At 42.8% G+C, this 25300-nt stretch overlaps 1 protein-coding gene across 4 annotated transcripts in view; it reads right to left on the reverse strand.

Moving 5' to 3' along the window:
- Positions 1-25300, reverse strand: part of dennd2b (DENN domain containing 2B) — a 72401-nt gene that overhangs the window by 11620 nt on the left and 35481 nt on the right. For all 4 annotated transcript variants that reach the window (XM_077518385.1, XM_077518387.1, XM_077518383.1 and 1 more), the window contains 10 exons: positions 24538-24656; positions 23371-23586; positions 13617-13713; positions 13433-13477; positions 12978-13162; positions 12142-12251; positions 11830-11899; positions 9355-9432; positions 4540-4680; positions 4250-4398 (listed from right to left, as the gene is read on the reverse strand). In XM_077518385.1, the coding sequence (XP_077374511.1) occupies positions 4250-4398; positions 4540-4680; positions 9355-9432; positions 11830-11899; positions 12142-12251; positions 12978-13162; positions 13433-13477; positions 13617-13713; positions 23371-23586; positions 24538-24656 (1210 nt within the window). The remainder of the gene's footprint in view (positions 1-4249; positions 4399-4539; positions 4681-9354; positions 9433-11829; positions 11900-12141; positions 12252-12977; positions 13163-13432; positions 13478-13616; positions 13714-23370; positions 23587-24537; positions 24657-25300) is intronic.

Raw genomic sequence — 25300 nt, forward strand, 5'->3', positions numbered from 1 at the left:
TCTAAAACTGCAGCTACAAGTAAATGTTATTTTCAAATGGATTTATTGAGTTTTGGAAAAGAGTTCTTCAAATTTGTACCTACATCAGTAAGACAGAAAATTAGGTATGCCTACAAAATCTTCTCCAATAGAATGCTAAGGTTTGCTTAACGCTGTCATAAATGTAGTCATGTACCAATACGTACAATAGATATACAGTACTGTAAAAAGTCTACACACCCCTGTTAAAATGCCACGTTTTGGTGATTTAAAAATTAATAAATAATTTCTAGACTTTTTCCACCATTAATGTGACTATAACTTGCACAACTCAGTTGAAAAAAAAATACTTTAAAAATAAGATAGTGTAGTTGCAAAAGTGTGCAACCCTCTCACTAGGTATGTTACCATGCCTACAACATTAAAGGGACACTTTACTTATTGATCCATTTTTAGCAGCAAAAAATTGCTACTTTTTCAATAATTAATTTGGTGACGTGATTATTTTTTTATGTACATTTAATAACTTTTAAACCGATGTTAAAATGAATCGAACGCCGGCATGTTTGTTACACGTGACTAAATAACCCGGATGTTTACGTCACTAGTGTGTAAACGCTACACGATGGAAGCGCTATGCAACGCAGCCGTGCATCTAGCGTCAAACCCGGAAGGATTAAACCTTATCGCTTCGAGCCAACACGACAAAATAACCCTACCGAAGGAAAGTCTGCCTTGGATGTGAAAGTTGTGGCGCCAGATGGTCTTTTCGGGCACAAAATAAACTTTAATGAACGAGTGAATCAGGCGGTGGTTGAGTGGTGCTGGTGCGGGAGCTGCAGGAATGGACAATCCGCTAATGAATGTGTGCTGTCTGGAAATAAAAGAAATCGAGGATCGGTTCCTTGCGGACAATCTCAACTGCATCCTGGAACATCAGACATTCAACATGGCAATACTAAATAGACATTCTCAGGATAGCTTTGGTTGCGATGAAAGATGTGAAGAAGAAAAGTCTTGGAGGAGCCAATATCCAACAGGTAAAGTGACACACAGCACGAGCAATGCAAAACGTGTGGAACTGACAAACTATTTCAGGAAAAAGAAAAAAATAGTAAAATTATATGTATCGTCGTTACAGCGCCCAACCTCCCCTAGCTGTTTTTTTTTTTCTTTTTTTGCGTAGCGTCCCGATGATGTAAACGAAAGCTTGCAAGAAGGTTGTGTATTAACCGTGTTTATTTATAGACAAAATGAAGTAAGGAAATGCGAGACGCCGTTACCTAGGCTGGTTATCAATGGTTGGGATCCGAACGAAATTAATAGAAATGCAAATGAAACTGGAATGCACCACAGGAAGAACAGCGGGACAGAACACAAATGTAGTACGTCGCACATGCCGATGATAATGACACTAATCCACATTCAATAAATTTTTTGTTAAAATAAGATTATGAACATGGTCAATTTGTGAACTATACACAACTTACGAGCTAATAAAACATAACGTCCGCGCCTGCTTGTCCTTGCCGGGAGGTCGACAGCACTTAGCAAGCCATTTTCTACGCAAATAGTCTTTTTTTTTTTTGGGATAACATACCAGTGTGCTCCTCGCGGGTTTTTCCTTGACGACACCTTGCAAAATTTTGCAATACAGTAAGGCATAAGTGACGTTTGTGTCTTCCTCGTCGTTCTGTCTGCGTGAACTACTGTTCGCCAAGCGAGTATACACACTTGTTACGTCACCACTTGAGGGCGTTCCAACACGGAAGTACTTCTATGTTGAAAAAAGTTAAATAAATCAATATTGGGGTGTATTCTTCAGCTCTTATGCATGTTTCGTAGCTAAACTAACTATTTACTGCCAATCAAGCCATACATGTAAAATTAAAGGTGCCTTCCTTTAATCAATCACATTCAAAGTCATGTTAAATGGGAATTAGCCCACACCTTCCACCATTTAAAGTACCTTTGTCTATAACACCAAATACATTTCAGATGTTCTACTAGGCTTTTGCTGACTTTTTTTGTTGGTTTCTAGCAGAAGCCTGAAGTATTAATAATAGTAAATGGTAAATGTACACCTTATACATAATAAGATATTAGTAGAAAATTCCCGCAGACATTTTGAATGGGACTGCTGACTCTTGCAAGGTGGAAAGCCACATGTGCTGAATAGTTTGCACACTTGTAGTTGTAGTGGCAGTACTTGTAATACTTGTAGTAAGTAGTACTTGTTGTAATAGTACTTGTAATATACTACTTGTAGTAGTACTTGTAATAGTAGTAGCAGTACTTGTGGTACCCGTAAAAGTGTAGTATTTGTAGTAATTACAGTAGTACTTGTAGCAAAAGTAGTAGTTGTAGTACTTTCAGTAGTAGTAGTAGCAGTACTTATATACTACTACTACTACTACTACTACTACAGTACTATTAAGTTCCAACAATAAAGCAGTCCTATAATTATATTGGCTCTACAAAATAAATAAAAGTATAATCAGGATGACAACTTTTTTGCACACAAGGCAAAAAAGTTATATTTTACTCTTTATGCCTATTATTGGGTTATCATTCCCCAAATTAGCCTGACATCCGAGAGTGTTTTCTTACATAAGCAGAAAACATGCAACAAGCATACAGCCTCTGCAGGTTGATTGAGTTGAGGTAATCAAAGTTGACATAGCTGATGGTGATGTCATCCGATTAAACAAACAATCTGTTGAAAATAAATTGCCCTTAAAGGAATGTACGATAACAATGTCCTTGAAAGTGTGTGAAATACCAGTACAATAGTTAGATTCAGAGAGTATGGCTACAAAACAAAGAACTATTGTTTAACAGCTTTTCCTCTCACTGTTTCCCTCATTTTCTGGGTGTACATTTCTAGGGAAAGACACATACATCATATTCCTCTGAGGAGCTATTTTGGGAATGAATAAGGCAACAAAACCCCAGAGGGAGCAGCCCTTTTATCATGGCAGTCATTAATGCGGCATTGATGTAAGGAAATAAGAGCTCTGCACGTAAGCACGCTTACTAATCCAAACAGAGGCTCATTATTCAGCAATTCCACTGTATCGTTAAGACTTGTAGATTTCATAATGATAGAGAGCTTGTAATTGTATGATGCAAGTTGTGTGACTCAAGATGTTATCTCCTCTGACGACGGCTGTTTGGTTTCGTGCTTTCTTGCCAACACTCACACACGTGGGCCGCCAGGCACGGCATCAGCAGACAAATGGGGACGGGCGAGCAGCACACAGGAAGTGCATTCCGTCCCCAGCGCAGCCACTGCCCTCACTGGTGTTTGTTTAAACTGGCCTCTTTTGCATGGAGACTCGCATCTCCTCCCATTCCACCCTTGCCCCCAGCGGTACAAAAACGCCCCCCGAGCCCGCGACAAGTCGACACGCCGTGTCCCTCGAGACCCCTCGTGACTCGTTGTGCTCGAACTGAAAGAATATGAGTGCCGTATTTATCTTTGCCCATCTAGATGTTAGTACATGCAACTTCTTGGTTCATGGAAGATGACGTAGGAAGGTACGGATGGATTCGAATGGCATTTGTTTCCGAGATTGAATACTGTATTCGTGTCATAATGACGCACATGGCAAACAGTCCAAACGCATTGTGTAATCAGCTCCTTTATCACGATCTCCACCTAAATCTAACAGCCGTTTCCCTGACCCATGCACCACCCTTCAATATAGTTTTGTGGCAATCAGGTACTATATTTCTTACATAAAAAATGGGGTTAAACTGAATTTTCATTTGTGAATAATGAATACCATCTGGCTGAAAATGGCACAAGGAAGAAGAAAAGGACTGGAAGAAATTCTGTTGAAATATTTGGCACTTGTAGTTATTTACATTTTCAAAATTATTCATACCCATAATAGGCTTTTTCACTATTCTAAATGATTATAGCGGCATTTTAATAAATTACACATTTAGCACTGTGGCTATGCCTCTATTAAGAAAAGGTTCAGCACTAACTAATTTACAACAGTCAACAAAGGTGGTTGGTATCATTAACACCAGAAGTCACTGATAACTTCATACTAGTTTTCATAAATTAGATATATAAATTATAAATATTCATCCATACACTGATCCAAACCAAATACTGCAAATGTTTTCAAAGCATATGCTTCTGATTATGTTTTTATTATATTATATGGATGATGACCAAACTTTCCACCTTTTCTGCAAGGGTTTTAATCTTAAAAATCATTTTTGAGTATTTATGACCTACGACGGGGAGCCTCACCTGAGTTTATCAGCCACGAAGATGACCCTGCGCTCCAACAGCAGCGAGGCAAAGACCCGAATAACCTGGCGAACACCGAGGCAACCAAACAGACTGTCAAAGTCCACATGCTCCAGTCTGGAGTCGGTGGGCCGCCTCAGCTCGATGACCTGAACAACCACAGAGTTAACGTCTAGGTGTGTAGGACCAGATAGCATCACACATGAGAAACTACAAGAGGCTTTCACCGTTTCCTTTTGAATGAGAAAACGCACTTAACGTGCGATGAAATGAACGGGTTGTGTTCTAACCTCATTTCCTGTACCAGGCAGAAAGGTCTTGACTTTGATGAGCTTTCCGGGGGCAGGAAAGGGCGACTCCATCAGGCTCCTCATGAAGGGATAGACCAACGCTGCTGATACGCCTCGCCGCCGCTCGACCTCATCCAAGATCTAGACGTCGGTGAATGATCAGCAGTATGGTATCAAATATGGACATCATGATGTATTTTTCACTGATGAACACAAAGCCTGCTGCACGGTGAATCATATTGTTGTTGTCATGATACATTATAATATGGTTTGAGTATTGTTTTGAATTTTATTAAACAGAACTGTCACTACATCGCAGTTCACCTTCTTACGCCCCTGCTATATTGCAGTTTTTAAGTGTTGTTATTTTTAATAGGTTTTTACAGCACTGCATACAAATAGCTTGAAGCAAGCACAGTCTCTTATTTTGAGAACCACGCAAGTGTGAGAGTCACATTTTCATTTTCTCGAAGTGATACGATATGATTATATGATATTATATAATAGCCTTAGGGAAGGAATAGTTTAAAAAGTGTGTTTTGTTAAGTTTAAATGTGTTTAAAGGGTGTGGGTGAGGTAAAACTATGCAAAAAAACAAAATATTGTCTATTCTCTATGTAGCGGTGCTTCAGCTACTGCAGATGGGTTCGGAATTTATCCCTTGCAATAAACAGGTTCACTGTACACTGAATGTTTAAGTACATATTGTATATTAATCATAATTTAAAAAAATATATATGCAAAGTAGGGCGGATGAGTGGTTAGCACATCCGCCTCCCAGTACTGAGGACTCGGGTTCGAGTCCAGGCTCCGGCCTTTCTGGGTGGAGTTTGCATGTTCTCCCCGTGCCTGTGTAGGTCTTCTCCGAGTACTCCGGTCTCCTCCCACATTCCGAAGACATGCATGGCAGGTTAATTGGGCGCTCCAAATTGTCCCTAGGTGTGCTTGTGTGTGTGGATGGTTGTTCGTCTCTGTGTGCCCTGCGATTGGCTGGCGACCAGTTCAGGGTGTACCCCGCCTACTGCCCATAGCCAGCTGGGATAGGCTCCAGCACCCCCCTCGACCATTGTGAGGAGCAAGCAGTTCAGAAAATGGATGGATGGATGGATGGATATACAAAGTATCTTATTTAATCCACAATCAAAGTGCCGGTGATATGAACTTTGACCGGTTGACTTTAATACTGCCATAGTGTCTGACACGACGAGGAAAGGTAGGACTCAGACGCAGGATAAAGGTAGGCCACAAAGGCAACAGGTTTATTTCCGGCCAACAGCTGTCTCCTCTCAACCTGAGAGGAGAAAGGGGAATCAAAAAGTGGAGAACTAAAAACGCTCCACTGGGGAGGAAAAAACAGGCAAAAGGGACAGGGGACAACAAAAAGCGAGGAAAAAAGGTTCAAGGCACAAGGGGTAACTAAGGGCGCTCCGCTGGGGAGGAAAAGGCACAAAAACAAGGCAAAACAACAAGGCAACGGGAACAAGGACTCGAGGACTGTGGGACGCTTCCATGCACTGAGATGTGTGACACTTCGGCACTGAGGGGAGAATGCAGGTGGCTTTTATTGTCTGGGTTGATTGGTGACAGGTGGTGATAATCATGGGAGGGAACCGGTAATTAGGGAGCGGAAGGAAGGGCAAGTGACCTGGGGTGAGAAGGGAATCAAAATATCAAAATAAAACAGGAAACATGACTATGAAAAATAAAAGCATGGGCCGTCACGCCGGTGGCGGCGTGACAGAACCCCCACCTCAATGGGGCCTTGACGGCCTTTCAACAAAGAGTCCAAAACAAGGGCGGGCGGAAGGGGGCACGTAGGTGGGAACACGACCCACCCATCCGTCCCCGACAAAAAGGCAGTTCGGGAGGGCGTCCATGACGCCAGACTAGAGTCCCGTCGGGACCGTTCAGAAGACCTTTAACGCAGGACCAGGTTCGGAAGGTACCAAGGGAATCTCGTGGACAGTTTTGACTTGGGAGACCTGGCAGACTTGGCAGACTTGGCGAGGCGTGGCTGGCTTGGCGGGCATGGCAGACTTGGCGTGGCAGGCTTGGCAGACTTGACGAGGCGTGGCAGGCTTGGCAGACTTGGCGTGGCAGGCTTGGCAGACTTGACGAGGCATGGCTGGCTTGGCGGGCATGGCAGACTTGGCGTGGCAGGCTTGGCAGACTTGACGAGGCGTGGCAGGCTTGGCAGGCGTGGCAGGCTTGGCGAGGCGTGGCAGGCTTGGCCGACCTGGCGTGGTGTGGTAGACTTTGGCGTGGACGGCCTTGGCGTGGACGGCCTTGGCGAGGACGGCCTTGGCGTGGACGGCCTTGGCGTGGACGGCCTTGGCGTGGACGGCCTTGGCGTGGACGGCCTTGGCTTGGACGACTTTGGCTTGGACGGCGTGATGCAGTGACTTGGCGTGACGTGATGCAGAGACTTGGCGTGGCTCAGGGTCTTCGAGCTGCGCCCGGCGAGGCTCGGGGGCTTGAGGCTGCAGCAGGCGAGGTTCAGGGGGACGAGGCTGCAGGAGGCGAGGTTCAGGGGCGAGAGGCTCAAGAGTCACCTGGTTGACTGCGGCTGAGGATGCACTGGTAGCTGATTGGTCCAAGACGTGATCCAAACAGTCTTTTCCCCATTCCAGTACGTTTCCGGAGTTCCAGTCTATTCTGGGGGTGTGTAGACGCAGCCAAGGGTGTCCCAGAACCAAAGTGGGTGATGAAGCTTGGATTATATGGAAACGGAGATTCTCGATGTGTTGTCCAATTCGAACCTCCAGGGGTTCGGTGATGTGGGTGATGTAAAAAGAGTTCCTTGCCATTAAGCGCTCGGGCCTGGAAGGTTAGGGGAAGGGGTTCGGTGGTGGCTCGTAACTGTTTTACGAGACCCCAGTCCATGAGGCTCTCGTCGGAACCGGAGTCAATGAGGGCTGGCATGTCAATGGTCATAGCATGGTGGCGTATTTGGGCTTGCGTGATTCTTTGTGTCTTAGCAGGTCGGGGTGGCGGGAAACTCACCGGTGAACCTCTTTTCACGGTGCAAGTTCCCACCAGATGACCAAGTTCACCACAGTAGTAGCAGCGGCCTTCTTGGCGGTGACGCTGTCGTTCCTCGGTGGTCAACTGGGCCCGACCAAGCTGCATGGGTTCCTCCTCGACGTTACGCACTTCCCTTGGCGCTGGTCGGGGAGGCAAGATGAGCTGTGGCATTTCTGTTTCCATTGGCGGTGAAAAGGGGGTTGCTTCCACCCTTCTATGGTGCCCGCTGGACTTGGTCAACTCTCGTCGGCGATGATCAGCGCGAATCGCTAGGGAGATCAGAGCATCCAAGTCGGTTGGAAGATCCACGGGAATCAGGAGTTCTTGTATGGCGGGTGAGAGTCCTTTCAGAAAGTGGTCCTGTAATGCTGTGGAGTTCCAGCCACTGTTTGTGGCCAAGGTGCGAAAGCGGATTGCGTAATCGCTGACGGGTTCTTTGCCTTGTTGGGGCCGGCTCAATGCCCGTGCCTTCTCTCGGTCATTGTTGTAGGGATCAAAGACTTGGCGCAAGGCGGCTTGAAAATCCTGTAGATTTTGGCAGACCGAGGAGCCCCTGGCCCATTCCGCGGTTGCCCAGACTTTGGCCCGTCCAGTCAGGTGGGACACCATGAAGGCTACCCGGGACCGAGCTGTGGAAAATGCCTGTGGTGAGTGTTTAAAATGGATGTCACACTCCGTGAGAAAAGTCTGACATTGTCCAGGTTCACCGGAGTATCGTTCTGGGGAGGCCAGTCTCAATCCTACCCCGGTGAATGACGTGGTCGGGACGGAGAGTTCGGGGAGGGGTAGCTGTCCGGTGGGGGCTGGAGCTCGACGCCGCGTTTGGCTCACCAGTTCGTGGACCTGGCTCGACAGCTCCGCCAGCTGCGAAATCACGGCTTGCTGAACCTTTTCCTGGTTGGCAAGCCGGACCTCATGGCTCTGCAGCGTAGCCTCGACCTTCCCTGCTGGGTCCATGCTGGCCGAAGTGTACTGACATGACGAGGAAAGGTAGGACTCAGACGCAGGATAAAGGTAGGCCACAAAGGCAACAGGTTTATTTCCGGCCAACAGCTGTCTCCTCTCAACCTGAGAGCAGAAAGGGGAATCAAAAAGTGGAGAACTAAAAACGCTCCACTGGGGAGGAAAAAACAGGCAAAATGGACAGGGGACAACAAAAAGCGCTCCGCTAGGGAGGAAAAAAGGTTCAAGGCACAAGGGGTATCTAAGGGCGCTCCGCTGGGGAGGAAAAGGCACAAAAACAAGGCAAAACAACAAGGCAACGGGAACAAGGACTCGAGGACTGTGGGACGCTTCCATGCACTGAGATGTGTGACACTTCGGCACTGAGGGGAGAATGCAGGTGGCTTTTATTGTCTGGGTTGATTGGTGACAGGTGGTGCTAATCATGGGAGGGAACCGGTAATTAGGGAGCGGCAGGAAGGGCAAGTGACCTGGGGTGAGAAGGGAATCAAAATATCAAAATAAAACAGGAAACATGACTATGAAAAATAAAAGCATGGGCCGTCACGCCGGTGGCGGCGTGACAGTGTCCTAGTTCAAGTTTCTCTCATCAACTTTAAATCTTGTCATGATGACTTCAAATCTTGTCTCTCTCGCTCTCTCTCTGACCCTAATAATCAGTTGTAGTTTTGGGCCAAAGTGCAAACAACAACTTTGAGAACCAGAAAATTAAAAAATAAATAAATAAATAATAGACAGACATAGAGCTGAAGTTCAAAAGGGAGCCAAAACCACACACACACTGCTTATCTCGGGTACATGTGCTTGAGTGTTTTTGCATGTACTCACTGTGGAGAACAAGTCAAAACAACCCAGCCTGCTGATGACACAGTACACTTCTGGAAGGCGAGGTCCTTTACCACTCGGCTGAAAGAGAAAAGACCCCGTTAAACAGCAGCGATGACAGATTTAACAGCTTTAAAGGGTTAGGTTGTGGGTTTATGAGTTAAATGAGGAAAGGGTTGCAAAGGTTGAAAGGTGTGGAATGCACCTAAAAATAGAACTCTGACTCCTCATGTTGTTTATAGATTTCACTGAAATCTCAAATCTATTTGAGGTGAGCCACTTTCTAAACACAGGTGCTTTATCTGCTGCTACTGATGCTATCTAGCTTCATAGCATACAGTATACTCGCAAGCCGAGACGTTCCTCGAGACACTCACACAAGGCTTCAAGAAACTCCAAAACTCTTGTCCATATTAGGTATACCATTTTCTCTTGTTTCTCTTCTGCCTTTCCGAATGGATGATTAAATCAACTGTGTGGAGCTTGATTCAAGTGCTCAGGAATGCTCGCTTGCTGCCAACTTGCTGGACAGACAGGAGGGAGGAAACAAAGCCACCGAAGGAGAGCGGCTCACCTCCTGTTCTACCTTCATTAAAGTCTTCGATCAACATTCATCCTGGCTCATCATGGGAGTGAAGTATAAGCAGAGGAATTCACTGCATTGACATTCCCAGTGACCCTTTGAAAATGCACATAAACATTCGCAGTATGACCAAATCGCAAATTCTGCATCATGAAGCTCAGTACCCGCAACTTATAAAATGGGCAAGCAGCTCAATAAAATAAAAGTTCAAAAAGCTCTGTGGCCTCATTATGAAGACGAAATGTCCTTAAATTACAAAGTTGAGATCTTTCATGGTTAATGTTGGTTTTGCCTTCCCCCTTATATGATTATAAACTTAACAAGACTCAGCCACTCTGTCCTGACCACACAACTGACAGTAAGTAAAAATTACCCGCGAGTAGGAAGCAGACAGGATCAGATGGCCTTCTGGCTTGATCAGAGGGTGAACGGCAGGCCAAATTCAGCAGCATCTTTGATTTTGCTATTTTAATGACAAATACTACTATTCACTATTTATCTTTGTTTCAAACATCTTGATGAAGAAAGGGACAGCGGGTAGTCCTGACTAAGCTTGTATTGATGTTTAGTTGTATTTTGGCCATCTTGTATCAGAGTTCCAAAGTGCGTATACTAGTACATTTTATTTTACTTATTTTAATTTTAAGTTGGATATGAAAGATATCCAAAAATGCTGAAACAGCTTTCCATTTGAAAGTGTGAGCATGGATTAAAAAGTAGGGCCCAACTGATTAACTGCCCTGCCAATTTAATCAGCTGATACTGGCTCTAGAAAATCATCCAAAACTGCCCGCTTTTTGAAATGATTTTTGACCATTATATATTTGTTTATGCATTAACACATTACAGCATAAAACAAATGACCCCCCCCCCCAAAAAAAAAAAATAAAAATAAAAATCTTAAAAAAACAAAGACAACTAATTTTTGTCAATTTTTCTTTCTGTTGTAAAGTTCAATAAATACTACATAACAAAGTATTGTTAAACAGTCAATTGTACTGCATGTAATTTGTATCATTATTGTTGTTATACGGGACCAAAAACGAAGGTATTCTATTCAATATAAAGTATATACTGTATTTTAATTAATCAGCAGATTAATTGGTTATCGGAATTTTAGTCTGCCAAACATCAGAATCGGCATTAGCCTAAAAAAAAATAATTTTGGTGGGGTCATTTAAAAAGTGCAGAAAAAGATTTGACCTGAGCTTCCTCCCTGTTACGTCATACAAAATCACCAGTTTTCTTGCATTGAGAAAAATTGAGAAAAAGTCCCTGAAAGCTTGATAGCATAGAATACTGCTTGTAATATTATGAAAATAAAAGCCAGTGTCGTGTTTCAACAAGCAATAAAGAGGAAGGGGGAGAAAAGACTGATATACCACCGACATAGCCAGTGTGAGTGGCTTGTGTGAGGCAATAACAGTGGGAAACGTATGTGTTGAACCCTTTCACAAGGAAAAGTGTGAGTACTGTTGACACCCATATGCCCCATGGGTTTGCCACATAAGTACTGTCAATCAACAAGTGTGCTTAAAAACCCCCAACAAAAAACAGATCCATTCTTTGTGGTCAAAATGACATCCCAAATTCACAATACAGAAATCAAAAATCATGCTACTTTGAATGGTTTTGTTAACATTTTCATTTGTGCTAATTCACGGAATCATTTTAAGATACACGATTCACACCAATGTGCGGTACGAGTGGTTTTTTTTTTTTGATTTTTGTTTTTACAGTATGTTCATATGTTTACCTTCCTCCAAGCCCAGAAAATAAACTAGGCGTCACTGGTAAACCCTATCTCACGCGCTAATGAAAATGTCTGTCACAACAAACACAGCTCAGCAGTGAGCAGAACTACTGAGAGGGTGGGGAGGTGAACGGTAGCTGACCAGCAGGCGTCTGCAGTAGCCGAACCTCCTGCTGCCGTCTTCTCCGGTCAACATGAATGAGAAGGTCTCACTGTAGCATAGAACAACAATTGGCACAGAGTAAGACATGTAGTGGGGCTTCATATGGAAAGCAATCCACTGTATTATTTTGAAGTCACAAATTGTAATGGGCTAGAATCCTGTAACCGCTTTGAAATGATTTTTCTAATAGTCCATTTATAAACATTGAATTTGGCTTATGATGAATAATTATGTAGTATTTACATATTTTTACATTTAAATGTGTGTGTTATAATTAACACTCCAGCATACCTGGAATACTCCGTCACGGGATTCCAGTCTTTTGCGTCAGGGAAGCAGAATTGAGGAATAGCTTTGAGTCTCTGTTCTGCCTCTCGCATCTGCTTGGTGAGCCTCTCGAGCTGCAAAACAGAAATCACTCAGATAATTCTGACCACAAAAATCTCTGTGTGACATCATCATTTAATAAAACACCTAGACATGGGCAGTGCTTTTTAGAATGGAACATTGCCCTATTTGCTCTATTTGGCTCACCATCGCTCTGTTTTATTTATTGAAATTTGGTAGCTAAAACACAGAAACCTGATTTACTAAAGGTTTACCCATACGAACAGATGTGGAAACTGATCTGCTAACCAGGCACAATCAGGTTTGCGTCTGCCAAATACTCTTAATTGCTATGCGGTTTATATTGCACGTTGTGGCATGAATATATGCAGATAGGTGAATTTAGCACACACAATGTGATTTATTGAAAGTCAGATGATTATATATATTTTTTTGCATCTTTAATAGTGTACCTGAAAAGAGATGCCAAGGTAGCGTAGGAAAAACGCAGGAAAAGGCAGCTGGAGAACTTTTCTGCTTGTGTAAACAATTTTGAAATCCCAGAAACAAAAACTATTGCAACATATCGTTTATTTAGCAAATCAATTTTGGAGCCAATCTTAAGAAGGAGTCATGCCATATTAACAATGAGAAAACTCCTTCGAACTCATTTTAAAATGTACACATTTCCTTCGACAATTGGCCTGTCCCAGAGTAGAGATTCGGCTGTTTCAACACACACAGAATGGAAACATGTAAAATATGCTTGATGAGAGGATTTACGATGATCATGCCTTCACCTTGGGAAACTGGTAAGTGACCTCTGGGGAGTAGGAGTTCTTGGTCTGTTTCTTCTTCAAAGACACAACCACAAAATACTCAAAGAGTTCTCTCTCTTGCCACTCAATAAGCTGCAGCTCCAGCGTACGGTAGCTGGGGGCCCGTCGAAGGATGGATTGCAATTTCAACAACCTCTGGGTGTGAGCTGAGGAGGGAAGGGAAAGAATAATATGAAAAGTGCAACCTTATATCATTTTTCACTAAATCAACAAATGCAATTTCTTGACTTCACTTCAACTGGTAATGACAAAATGTAAACATTCAGAACTCTGTATCAAAGTCACATTAACTGCTAAAATCCCATTCATTTGCCAGAATTTGTAAGGTCAAGAGAGGTCCCTTTCATAAAAACAAAACTGACGTGCACCAACCCACACAGACGTCTCACACCTCAGCCTTGGAAAAGCTCACTCACCTTTGAACCTGTCATCAGAGTCGCTCTCACTCTCGCTGTTGTCATCTGGGGGGCAGACATGAGACAGACAAGAAGCGTTGCTTCGGTGCAAATATCACAAGCATGTGTTCAAGAATTTGGGAAAGACATAGCTAGATCTATTTAAGGCTGTTTGGATAAAAATTTAAAAAAATGGCAGACCTACCTCTCAAAGATGAGGTGTCAAGATTGGTCATGGACAGCTTTTTAAGTCTCTTCTTTCCACGTTTACTGCAGTAGATGGAGTTGATTCTCTGGACCAACTGTAAACAAAACACAGCAAATAAAAAATGTATTGGGCACTATTCAAATGTAAGTTAATAAAAGTATCAGATATAGTTTAAGAAAAATAATACTGCAGTTATTAATACTGAACTGAATGATTTACTCTAAACGAAGGAGGCCTCCTCTCAGAGAACATGAAACAGTCTACCTTGTCCCCGCGGTTGGTGGTGTGCACAAGTACAATGCAAACATTCTGGATTCTATTTTCATGATTTTTTTTTGGCTCTTCTAAGGTCTGCGGCGCGCCATGGGGAAGCTGAAAGCAATTGGTCAGTTGTGACTCCTCGCTTCAACACAGCCAGCTTGCTTCCATGCCAATGGAAGTATGAGAGGCGCACGCATAGTCTTTGACATTGATGAAACAGAAATAGATTCGCTGGCGTTCATGCGGAAGATCGAAGTGTGCAAAGCACAGACAGCTGACCGATAGATCACCACTGTGAAGTGGGCACCTACAATGTTCAGAGGATTCGAGGCACAATTTTGTCATACACATCTGTACCACACATCAGTGGAGCGCAAAATCTGTCTGCCTGAGCCTTGACTACCTTCACCAATATCACTTGCCAATACCTGCACTACAACTTAGGCTTGGTTTCACCTAGTCTAAAGTCTTGTCTACTTTCGTTCACAAAATTGTCAGGTGGGACGGGCATGTAAAAACAAATGCTCTCGGGCTGTGTGCAGCAAATTACCAAACATGCTAAACTAGACCTACCCCCGCCTGAAAATGCAGATGTGATAGTTTTAATGCCGAACACACGTACGCCTGTATGCAAAAAAATAGCCTCTGGTGTTCTTACACTACAACAATTGCGGTGATTACTCGAGTAAGAGAGTATGTAGAGGCAGGGATATGTTGTCTGAGATGCCAGTAGGGGTCAGTGGTGTCTGTGTGTTTATGTATGAGTGGGCGGAGCTGTGTGTGTGGGTGTGTCACAAAGGTAGAGTGATTGCTTAATCAATGTCACCTGTGTTGCTGAAATGTTTGCTTGTTGGTACAGGAAGAGAGGAGGCAGGGTGCTGTTATTTTCTGTTGACCGCTAGATTGACGCTATATTGACACTATATTGATGTTAGATTACCACCATATTGTCCCAACCTGCAAGTTCACCTTCAGTAATTCTACATAAGAAAGTATAGTATTGAAGAGTCAAATAAACACCTACAAACTGCAGTAAAGGCCTCAAGTTTCCATCTTGGAATCAGCGTGTCGGACAGAGCCCCGTCTTCTTATCTTAGTGACTAAATTTGGTTTGGATAGTCACAACAATTGTCAACAGAAAACTCAAGCTTCATAGCCAACACCTCTGATGCTTTGTTGGATTTGTGCACCCAATGGACCACTTAGCCACTATGGATGACCGTGAGTAAATTTGAATGAAGTGACGGAGCGCAGCACTACTCATGGTATGTGTTATTCATCTGTGATGTTTCTAATTGCCTGGATTGCTGCTGAGCACACCTACATATTGGATGTACATGGACGCTGTGGCCGTTTGATGTCATTCTTGTGGAAAAGTGGATCGCTTGTTTGTGCACATTACTCGCGTGAAGTGGAAGTTGATGATACTCAAGTCTGAACCAGACTGTGTGTGAACTGTGACTTGCTTTCTGGACTGCTGAGGTGCATATTTTGCTTGATGTCAATATGAGTGGATCAAAAGCTGGGTCAAGTGCGAATCAATCTAAGCTTGGTTCAAACACAAATGAAACTAATGAAAACAATGAAAGTGTCAAAGAGAAAAATCATTCTCACTGAAAAGGCCTTATTGTGTAAAATGGAAAGACTTCAAAAGGAACGGCAAACAAGAGTAAATAAGATGAAAGGTGTCATTATTGCTTTGAAGGAGCTTATGGACGATGATGACAATGGTTTCCAAGTGCAAAAACAACTGGACGTTTTAATCTTATTGCATGGTGAGGCAATTTCACTACATGGGTCACTGATGGAACTTGTACCTGAGCAGGAAAAGGATAAACAACAAATGTGGTTTTCAAGTATCAACACATACAACCAAGGATTCATCGAAGATGTGAAATGCTGGCTCTCTGAAATAAAGAGACCAATCTCAAGAAATGCAACAACTAACAATGTGGAGAAACCATTACATAATGGGCTTGAAAATTCTCAAAGCTTGCCATTACATGAGTCACGTTTTGATTGCAAACCTTATGACATGAAACAGGATGACATGCCTCAAAAAACGGACCATGTGATACAGGATGATATTCAACCAAATGACAGCATTTCAAATGTTGGAAACCGAAAACATGGATCAAAACCTGGAACTTCAACAACTTCAAGCTCTTCTATTGCCTCTTCTCGTGTGAAAGCAGAGGCTGAAATAGCTGCTCTTCTCACTCGTCAAAAACTACTCAAATAAAAACAAGAGCTGGACCAGCAACAAGAGGAAATAAAGAAAAGGAAAGAGAGATTTGATCTTGAAGTGGAAATTGCAGCTGCTCAAGCTAGGATGCATGTCCTAAGAACTTCAGGCAGTAGTGTGAAAGGCAGCAGATGTAAGAAACCAGATGGAATGGAATCCTATGAAGTCAGAGGGGCTGACGCTGCTCTTAATCCTGAGGTTGATTCATTTGTCCCTGGTGGGCAAAGTCAGTATGACAGTCAAATCACATCAAAGTCTCATCTACCACAGACTAACACAAAGAAAAGCACTGATGGCGTTGCAACTCAGATAGACCATCAGAGGTTGCCTCAATATCCGATGGCTCCTACTGTGAACATTTCAACATCCCAGTATGCAGTCAACCCACGTGCTCAGGTGCCAGTCACTGATGACTCTAACAACTTGGTATCCATCATGGCAAGGCAAAACAAAATCTCGGCTCTGTTGGCACAGCAACACAGCATCTCTCATTTGCCCAAAAGAGAGATCCAGGTGTTTGATGGAGATCCTCTGCATTATCATTCCTTTATGAGAGCCTTTGAGCACAATGTAGAGGAAAGGACAGATGATGCAGGAGACTGTCTGCACTTTCTAGTACAGTACACAAGAGGAGAACCATGAGCACTTGTTCGGAGCTGTCAACAAATGCCTGTAGACAGAGGATATCAACGAGCTAAAGCTTTGTTAGAAGAACATTTTGGGAATGAGCAAAAAATTGCTTCAGCCTATCTGGACAAGGCACACTCATGGCCTGTGGTTAAGGCAGAAGATATCAAATCACTCCAAGCATATAGTCTCTTTTTAAAAGGATGCTGCACTGCAATGGATGACATACAATACATGTCTGAGCTTAACATGCCTTCAAGCATGCTGATGGTGATTAAGAAGTTGCCATATAAACTGAGAGATAAGTGGAGGTCAGTAGCTTGTGATATTCAAGAGACTCGTCAACAAAGAGCTACTTTTTCTGACATCGTCAATTTCATTGAGCGGCAAGTAAAGATTGCAGCAGATCCTGTATTTGGCAACATACAGGACACGCCAAAAAGAATGCAAAATAAAGATAGCAGCAAAAGTAACTATCAGCATCGTATACAAAATCAAGGAAGCACCTTTGCTACTACAGTAGCTTCAGTTGATGAAAAGGCTGATGTGAAGAAAGAAGGAGTCTTGCTGGACAAAAGATCCTGCCGATACTGCAAGGGTGGACATGCATTGGAACTGTGTTCTCTACTGGGAAAGAGGACGCATGTAGAAAAGATGGCTTTTCTAAAAGAGCATGGAGTCTGCTTTGGCTGTATGCTCATTGGGCACATTAGTAAGGACTGCAGGAGACGACTGTCATGCAAAACATGTGGAGCTAATCATCCAACTATTCTTCACATTCACCAAAAGAACAAGGACCAAGATAAAGACCAAGGAAATGTAGAAAATACAAATGAACCAGTGGGCAGCTCTTTGGTGGCGGTGCAAAGTAGTGGTCTCACTGGGGCCGGTGATCATGACTGCAAGCTCTCTATTGTGCCAGTCAAAGTCAAGTCTCAAAAAGGACAAACAATTGTGGAAACGTATGCTTTCTTGGATCAAGGCAGTTCCAGCTCCTTTTGTACAACAAGTCTAATGAATAAGCTGAATGTTCCAGGAAGAGGAACTAAAATAATCTTGCGCACTATGGGCCAGGAAAAGCTTGTGGGAAGTTGCATTGTATCAAATCTGGAGGTAGCTGGCCTGGAAAGTGACCTCTACATAGACTTGCCACATGTCTTTACACAAAAGAAAATGCCTGTGTGCAAGAGTAACATACCTCGGGAGCAGAATCTCATCAGATGGCCATATTTGCGAGGAGTACACCTACCTGAAATTGATGCTGAAATAGAGCTTTTAATCGGCTTGAATGCACCAAGAGCCCTGGAACCATGGAAGGTGATTCCAAGTGAAAATGGTGGGCCATATGCTGTTCAAACAATGTTGGGATGGACTGTTAATGGACTGGTGACTGTTAATGTCTGGTGACACAGACTTGGAGCAATCACACATCACTGTTAATCGCATATCTGTGGTGAAATTAGATGAACTGTGGAAGCAACAGTTTCAGCTAGACTTCCCTGAATGTGAACATGGAGAGCAACTGGGTCCTTCTACAGAAGATTGCCATTTTATGGAAATGATGAAAAGCACTGTAAAGCTGGTGAATGGTCATTACACCATTGGTTTGCCGTTGAAGAAAAGAAATGTGCACATGCCTGACAACCGGAAGTTAGCAAAGCAACGCGCCTTGAACCTCAAAAGTAGGTTTCAAAAACATGCTGTATTTCATGCAGATTATGCTGCTTTCATGCTCAACATGATTACTTGCGGTCATGCTGAGAAGGTGCCTGCAGATGAGGTGGCATGTAGTCCTGGCAAAATTTGGTACAGCCCACACCATGGTGTGTACCATCCGCAAAAGAAGAAACTTCGAGTGGTGTTTGACTGTGCTGCATCATTTCAAGGAATGTCCTTGAACTCCCAGTTGCTGCAAGGACCTGATCTTACCAGCTCACTAATTGGAGTCATAAGCAGATTCAGGAAGGAGCCCATTGTCTTGATAGCAGATATTGAGGCCATGTACCACCAGGTGCGTGTACCACATGAAGACTGTAACCTACTAAGATTTCTCTGGTGGCCCAATGGGAACTACTCTCAACCAATGGAGGAATACAGGATGTGTGTCCATCTCTTCGGAGCAACATCTTCGCCAAGCTGTGCAAACTTTGCCTTGAGAAAATGTGCAGAAGACAACAGCCATTTGTTCAGTCTGCAAGCTGTGGACACCATTATGTACAACTTCTATGTAGATGACTGTCTTGTCTCAGTACCCACTGAAGCTGAAGCGATTGCCGTCTATCGTGATCTTCGAGCCATCTGTGCCAAAGGTGGCTTTCAGATAAAGAAGTGGATGAGCAACAGCAGAAATGTGTTTTTAGCAATCCCTGAAGAGGAGAGGGCAGTGGATGTAAAAGAAATGGATTTGGACCATGGAACATTTCCTGTTGAGAGAGTACTTGGTGTGCAGTGGTGTATCCAGTCAGATGCATTCAAGTTCAAAATCTCCATCCAAGATCGACCTTTGACACGTAGAGGGATCTTGTCCGTGGTCAGTGCCATTTATGACCCACTTGGAGTGCTTGCGCCAGTGGTGTTAAGGGCCAAATTAATCCTGCAGGACTTATGTAGAAAAGGCCTTGGTTGGGACGAGATCATACCCACACCCATTGCACTGGAATGGATGAATTGGCTACAGGAGCTCCACTTGCTTGAAGATTTCAAGATCAACAGATGTTTTAAGCCTGTGGACTTTGGCACTGTAGCTTCTGCCCAACTACATCATTTTGCAGATGCAAGTGAAGTAGGTTATGGAACAGCTGTGTACCTACTTCTACGTAACACTGATGGAAAGCTGTGTAGTATTCTCATCATGGGAAAATCCAGGGTGGCGCCTTTAAAACCAACTACCATTCCCCGATTGGAGCTAACAGCAGCAGTAGTAGCAGACCGCATGGATAGGTTTTGGAAAAGGGAGCTGCAGATGGCATTGCTAGACTCTGTGTTTTGGACTGACAGTGCTAAAATACATTAACAACAAAACCTCCAGATTCAGGACTTTTGTGGCCAACAGGGTCTCGGAGATCCTTGGAGCATCTGAAACGACTCAGTGGAGATATGTGAACTCCTTGTCTAATCCAGCAGATGTTGCTTCCAGGGGACTTGGAGTGAAGTCATTCTTAAAGGATGAACAATGGATGTGTGGCCCACAATTCCTGAGAACAGAGGAGCAATGGCCTTCATATACATTAAGTTATGAAGAACTATCGGAGCAAGATGACCCTGAGCTTAGAAAGAGCATATTGGCCAATGCTGTTTCAGTCCAGAGTGATGACTCAGTGTCTCAATTGATTGACCGCTCCTCATCTTGGACCCACCTGAAGAGAGTGATGAGTTGGATCTTGAAGTTCAAAGATACACTTTTAAGCCTCTGGAAGACAAGGAAGAAAGCCAATGCGTTGCCATCACAATCAAACTGTGATGAGAAGAAAAAGAAAAACATTGTGAAAAGGAAGCCCCAATGTGCCAAACCTTCAATTGATGTTTTTCTCACTGTGGAAGACAAGAGGCAGAGTTGGAAATAATCAAACTGTGCCAAAGGAAAAGATTCCCAGAGGAGTTTTCTAGCCTCCTAAAGAATCAAAATGTGAAACTGACGAGCCACATCTATAAACTGAATCCAAAGCTTGATAATGGCATCTTGAGAGTCGGTGGAAGACTTGGAAGGGCAGCAATGCCAGAAGAGTCAAAGCATCCCATCATATTGGCAAAAGACCTGCACATTTCTGACCTTATCTTGAGGCAAGTCCACAAAGAAATTGGCCATGCTGGAAGAAGCCACATGTTGTCAAAACTACGTCAGAAATACTGGATTACTGGGGCCAGTGTGGCCATACGAAAAATCTTGGCCAAATGTGTCGTCTGCCGACGGGTTCTGGCAGTGCCAGCTAGCCAACAGATGGCAGATCTGCCACGCAACAGGATTTCTCCAGATGAACCACCATTCACCTCAGTAGAAGTTGATTGTTCCGGACCATTTGAAGTGAAACGAAGAAGATCTAAAGTGAAAAGATATGGAGTGATCTTCACCTGCTTAGCATTGAGAGCTGTGCACATTGAAGTAGCAGCGTCACTGGAAACAGATTCCTTTATCAACGCCTTGCGTCACTTTATTGTACGAAGAGGACAAGTCAAAGAACTCTGTTCGGACAATGGAACCAACTTTGTTGGCGCTGATCGAGAGTTAAAATGATCTCTGGAGCAACTGAATCAGTCTCGGATCCATGATGAATTCCTGCAGAAAGGAATAAAGTGGAAATTTAATCCTCCTGGTGGTTCCCATCATGGAGGGGCCTGGGAGCGATTAATTCGTTCAATCCGGAAAGTTCTCAACTCAACTTTGAGAGTGCAAATTCTGGATGACGACTGTCTCCACTAGGGGTGTGAATTGCCTAGTACCTGACGATTCGATTCGTATCACGATTCACAGGTCACGATTCGATTCGATACCGATTAATCCCGATACGAATGGTCACGATTCGATACCGATTAATCCCGATACGAATTTATAAGTCGATTGTTGCGATTTTTTTCCATTCAAATTTAGAAAATACTATCAGTAAATTTGTACATGTACACTGTAAGATTTGTATGAATATATTTATCTAAAACTTGAGGCTTATAACCGTGAGCCACTGTACACAAACAGTTTGCAATCTGTTTCACATTTGAACAGCATTAAAATAAAAATATTAAGGCTTAATGTGCCGTTCATATAACATTCTTCCATGCTCAAGGTGTGAATCCTAAAAAAAAAAAAAAAAAAAAAAAAAAAAAAAAAAAAAAAAAAAAAAAAAAAAATCGAAAAAAAAAAAAATCGATTCTGCCGATTATTGAATCGATTCGAGAATCGCGCGATGTAGTATCGCGATATATCGCCGAATCGATTTTTTTTAACACCCCTAGTCTCCACACTGTGCTGTGCGAAGTTGAAGCTATCATTAATAGCAGACCAAAAACAAAGGCATCATCCGACCCAAATGACCTTGAGGCTCTGACTCCTAATCATCTCCTTCTTCTCAAAGGGCAGCCAACCATTCCTCCTGGTGTTTTCCAAAAAGAGGACCTATATTCTCTCCGCAGATGGAAACAAATACAGTATATCTCCGACCTCTTTTGGAAAAGATGGACAAAAGAGTACCTGCCACAACTTCAAGAGCGCCAAAAATGGAACAGAATCAAATGCAACTTTGTTCCTGGAGACATTGTGCTTATTGTGGATGACTGTGCACCCCGCAACTCATGGACCATGGGAAAAGTTGTCAAGGCTGTTCTGGATAAAGAAGGACTTGTTCGGCAAGTCAAGATCAAGACCAGGACAAGCTATCTGGACAGGCCAGTTACAAAGATTTGTCTGCTTCTAGCAGAGGACGACACCTGAAGGATGACTTGATTTGACATGACTTTGACTATCTAGGCTCCGAAAGTTCTGGAACCTCTGGCCTAGGGACATTAAGACACATGACGACACGTGGAAACCTCTTCATTCAAGGACACTCCAAAAGAACTATTTTCATATTTGTTTAAAAAATAAAAAATACAAAAATACAAAAAAAAAAATGTTAATCTTGTTTGCATGTATTCTATGTCAAATGTTTTGTGTTATTATTGTTAGGTAATTATTATGTAATAATAATTAGGGGCCGGTATGTAGAGGCAGGGATATGTTGTCTGAGATGCCAGTAGGGGTCAGTGGTGTCTGTGTGTTTATGTATGAGTGGGCGGAGCTGTGTGTGTGGGTGTGTCACAAAGGTAGAGTGATTGCTTAATCAATGTCACCTGTGTTGCTGAAATGTTTGCTTGTTGGTACAGGAAGAGAGGAGGCAGGGTGCTGTTATTTTCTGTTGACCGCTAGATTGACGCTATATTGACACTATATTGATGTTAGATTACCACCATATTGTCCCAACCTGCAAGTTCACCTTCAGTAATTCTACATAAGAAAGTATAGTATTGAAGAGTCAAATAAACACCTACAAACTGCAGTGAAGGCCTCAAGTTTCCATCTTGGAATCAGCGTGTCGGACAGAGCCCCGTCTTCTTATCTTAGTGACTAAATTTGGTTTGGATAGTCACAGAGTATAATCAATAGAAATCGATTCTACAAAGATTTGTTGATACACCATTATTGATTGGCTGTTGCATCTGTGAAGTTGCAATGCATTTCATTGGCAATTCAAATTTTGAAACAAAACAAAACCAGTAGCTGTCTGTTATGAAAACTCACATACGGTTGAACATTTCAGTCGGTTTTGGCAATGTCCTTAGACACTTCTTTACTCTCTCACCGACAAAACTACAGATAATTCCCTTTTTCCTTTACCATCTTCCTGATGTTTAGACACTAAGCAGGTTACATATTTATATGACTATATTTAAAATGCTCTTTATTCTCATACATCTGTGCCTTGCACTGAAATCATCTGGCACCCCTCATGGGAGGCATGCCTCACACTTTGGAAATCGCTGCTCTAATCTAAACCAAAGCATTGTAAGAATCCAAGAAAACTGGAAGAGAACACAAGTAGGTCTCTACGAGGGCTACACAGAGATGTTTGTGTTGGATCCAGCGATGTGTACCTTGGGAATCCGCCAATGCCTGTGTGAGGCCAGGTTATCACTGGTGCCGCAAAGGCTATCGTCCAGCAGGCCACAAGAGGAAGCTGATACACCCATCTGCGGGAGGAGCAGCGTTTCATCATGACTGTGGCGTTTGGACAACTGTGACACCCGGTGACTCTTCCGGTCGTTGGTGCTAATGAGGCGAAGGGACTGACTGCTGGGTTTGGACGGCAACTTCATGTAATTACAGAGAGGAGAATATGGCATGATTATTACCTTGAAATTGCTAATACCAAATACATCAACCATAAGATTTACATTAAGTATTTTTGTATTGAAATGAATGGAAATGCCATAATTACATTCCAGCTTTCCCCTCAAAAAAATATACTTAATTAAATGGGATATAAAAAAAAATTAAACAATCTGCGCATCATTATTTCATGCTTCAATTCAATTCACTGCACTGTGTTACCTGGTGTGCCACTGAGGGCCAGTACAATATAATCATACAGACCAAAACGAATAAGAGTCACCACTACTCTCAGGATTCAGAAAGTACGGTATGCCTACTAGATTTAATTAATTAATTAAGTTATTTATTTATTTATTTATTTATTTATTTATTTATTTATTTATGTATTTATTTTTTGCGCATAGGATAAATAATATGCCTACTGATAAATAATAAGACTACTGTGTTCTTGTCTACATGTGTTGCTCCAACGTTTGTGTTTAAATAACTGTTGCCAAAAGGGTTATAACACAGCGACTATCAATGCTATTCATTAGCCTGTCAATAGTGTTTTCCATTATGTGTTAGCATTAAGCTAGCAGTGGCATTCTTAAGGCAAATTTGTGTTTTTGAATTCATACTTAATTCTCTTTGTTTCGCTAGTTTGACAATAAACCTCCACTGGGAGTGACATTTGACAGCTTGAAACCTCTCTTTAGAATATTTTTTCCAAATCTACCAAACTGCTGCTTATTGTGTAGTAAGATGAGTTGAGTTTACTGCCACCATACAGCACTCATATTTCACGTCAGGTTAAAGCACAAAAATTGGCCGTATGACAGTTGATCCCTCGAAAAACTTGTTAGTCAGGTCACTCGTATCTCAAGGCACCACTGTATGAAACCTTTTCATATTACAAAAGTGGCAACCCCATAAAGCTGTTGGTTTACCTGAGGTGGAGAGTTTTGCTTCCGGTCCATAGCAGTCCAAGATCTGCTGCTCTCCAAATGAGTTTTACGACCCAAACTCCTCCGCTTTAGGTCAACATCCTCGTACGGGTTCTCCTTCTCTGTGGACAGGATGTTCAGATTCAGTATATCTTCAATTACATTAAGTTTACTCAGGGATGAAGGCCAAAATACAGAGCAGACTATGCAGTCAAAAAGGGCAGCCGAGGGTGTCAGGAGCACCAGAAGATCTCTCTGGTTTGAGTGTAAGGCAAGGAGTCATGAAAGGTAAGTCAAAGGTCATTCCCAGCTGGATCTCGCTTTTTCAAAACAGTTGTTGTTGGCACTGGGCCTCATAGAACCCAGTGAGCCGAACTTAAGCTGATGAGTCACTGTCCAGGCATGCAAACCGTCTGCTCCACTGAGGAAGAGGAGGCTCATCTTCATAAAGATTTCTTGGTGTGATAAAACTTTTGTGATAAATAATTTCCTTTCCTGCAAGATGGTAAGTCAGATCAGGTGCAGAAATCAGATGATAAAAAAGTAAAACAAACTTCTACCCCATGCAATGTTGGTATTGCAACTAAAGAGATGGTAGTATCACTGACGTAAACAAGAATTGCATTCGGTCCTAAGTTTTCAGTTCATTTCACAGGACCTTTAGTATTGAACAGTCCCATGAATTTGTCTCTTTAAAATCATTGTTTAGTTTACCAATCAACAACTTTTATTGCTTGGGTTAACATGCAATGCTAATGTGTACATC

Source organism: Festucalex cinctus, chromosome 4, assembly GCF_051991245.1.
Source record: "Festucalex cinctus isolate MCC-2025b chromosome 4, RoL_Fcin_1.0, whole genome shotgun sequence".
In the NCBI taxonomy this organism is placed as follows: domain Eukaryota; kingdom Metazoa; phylum Chordata; class Actinopteri; order Syngnathiformes; family Syngnathidae; genus Festucalex; species Festucalex cinctus.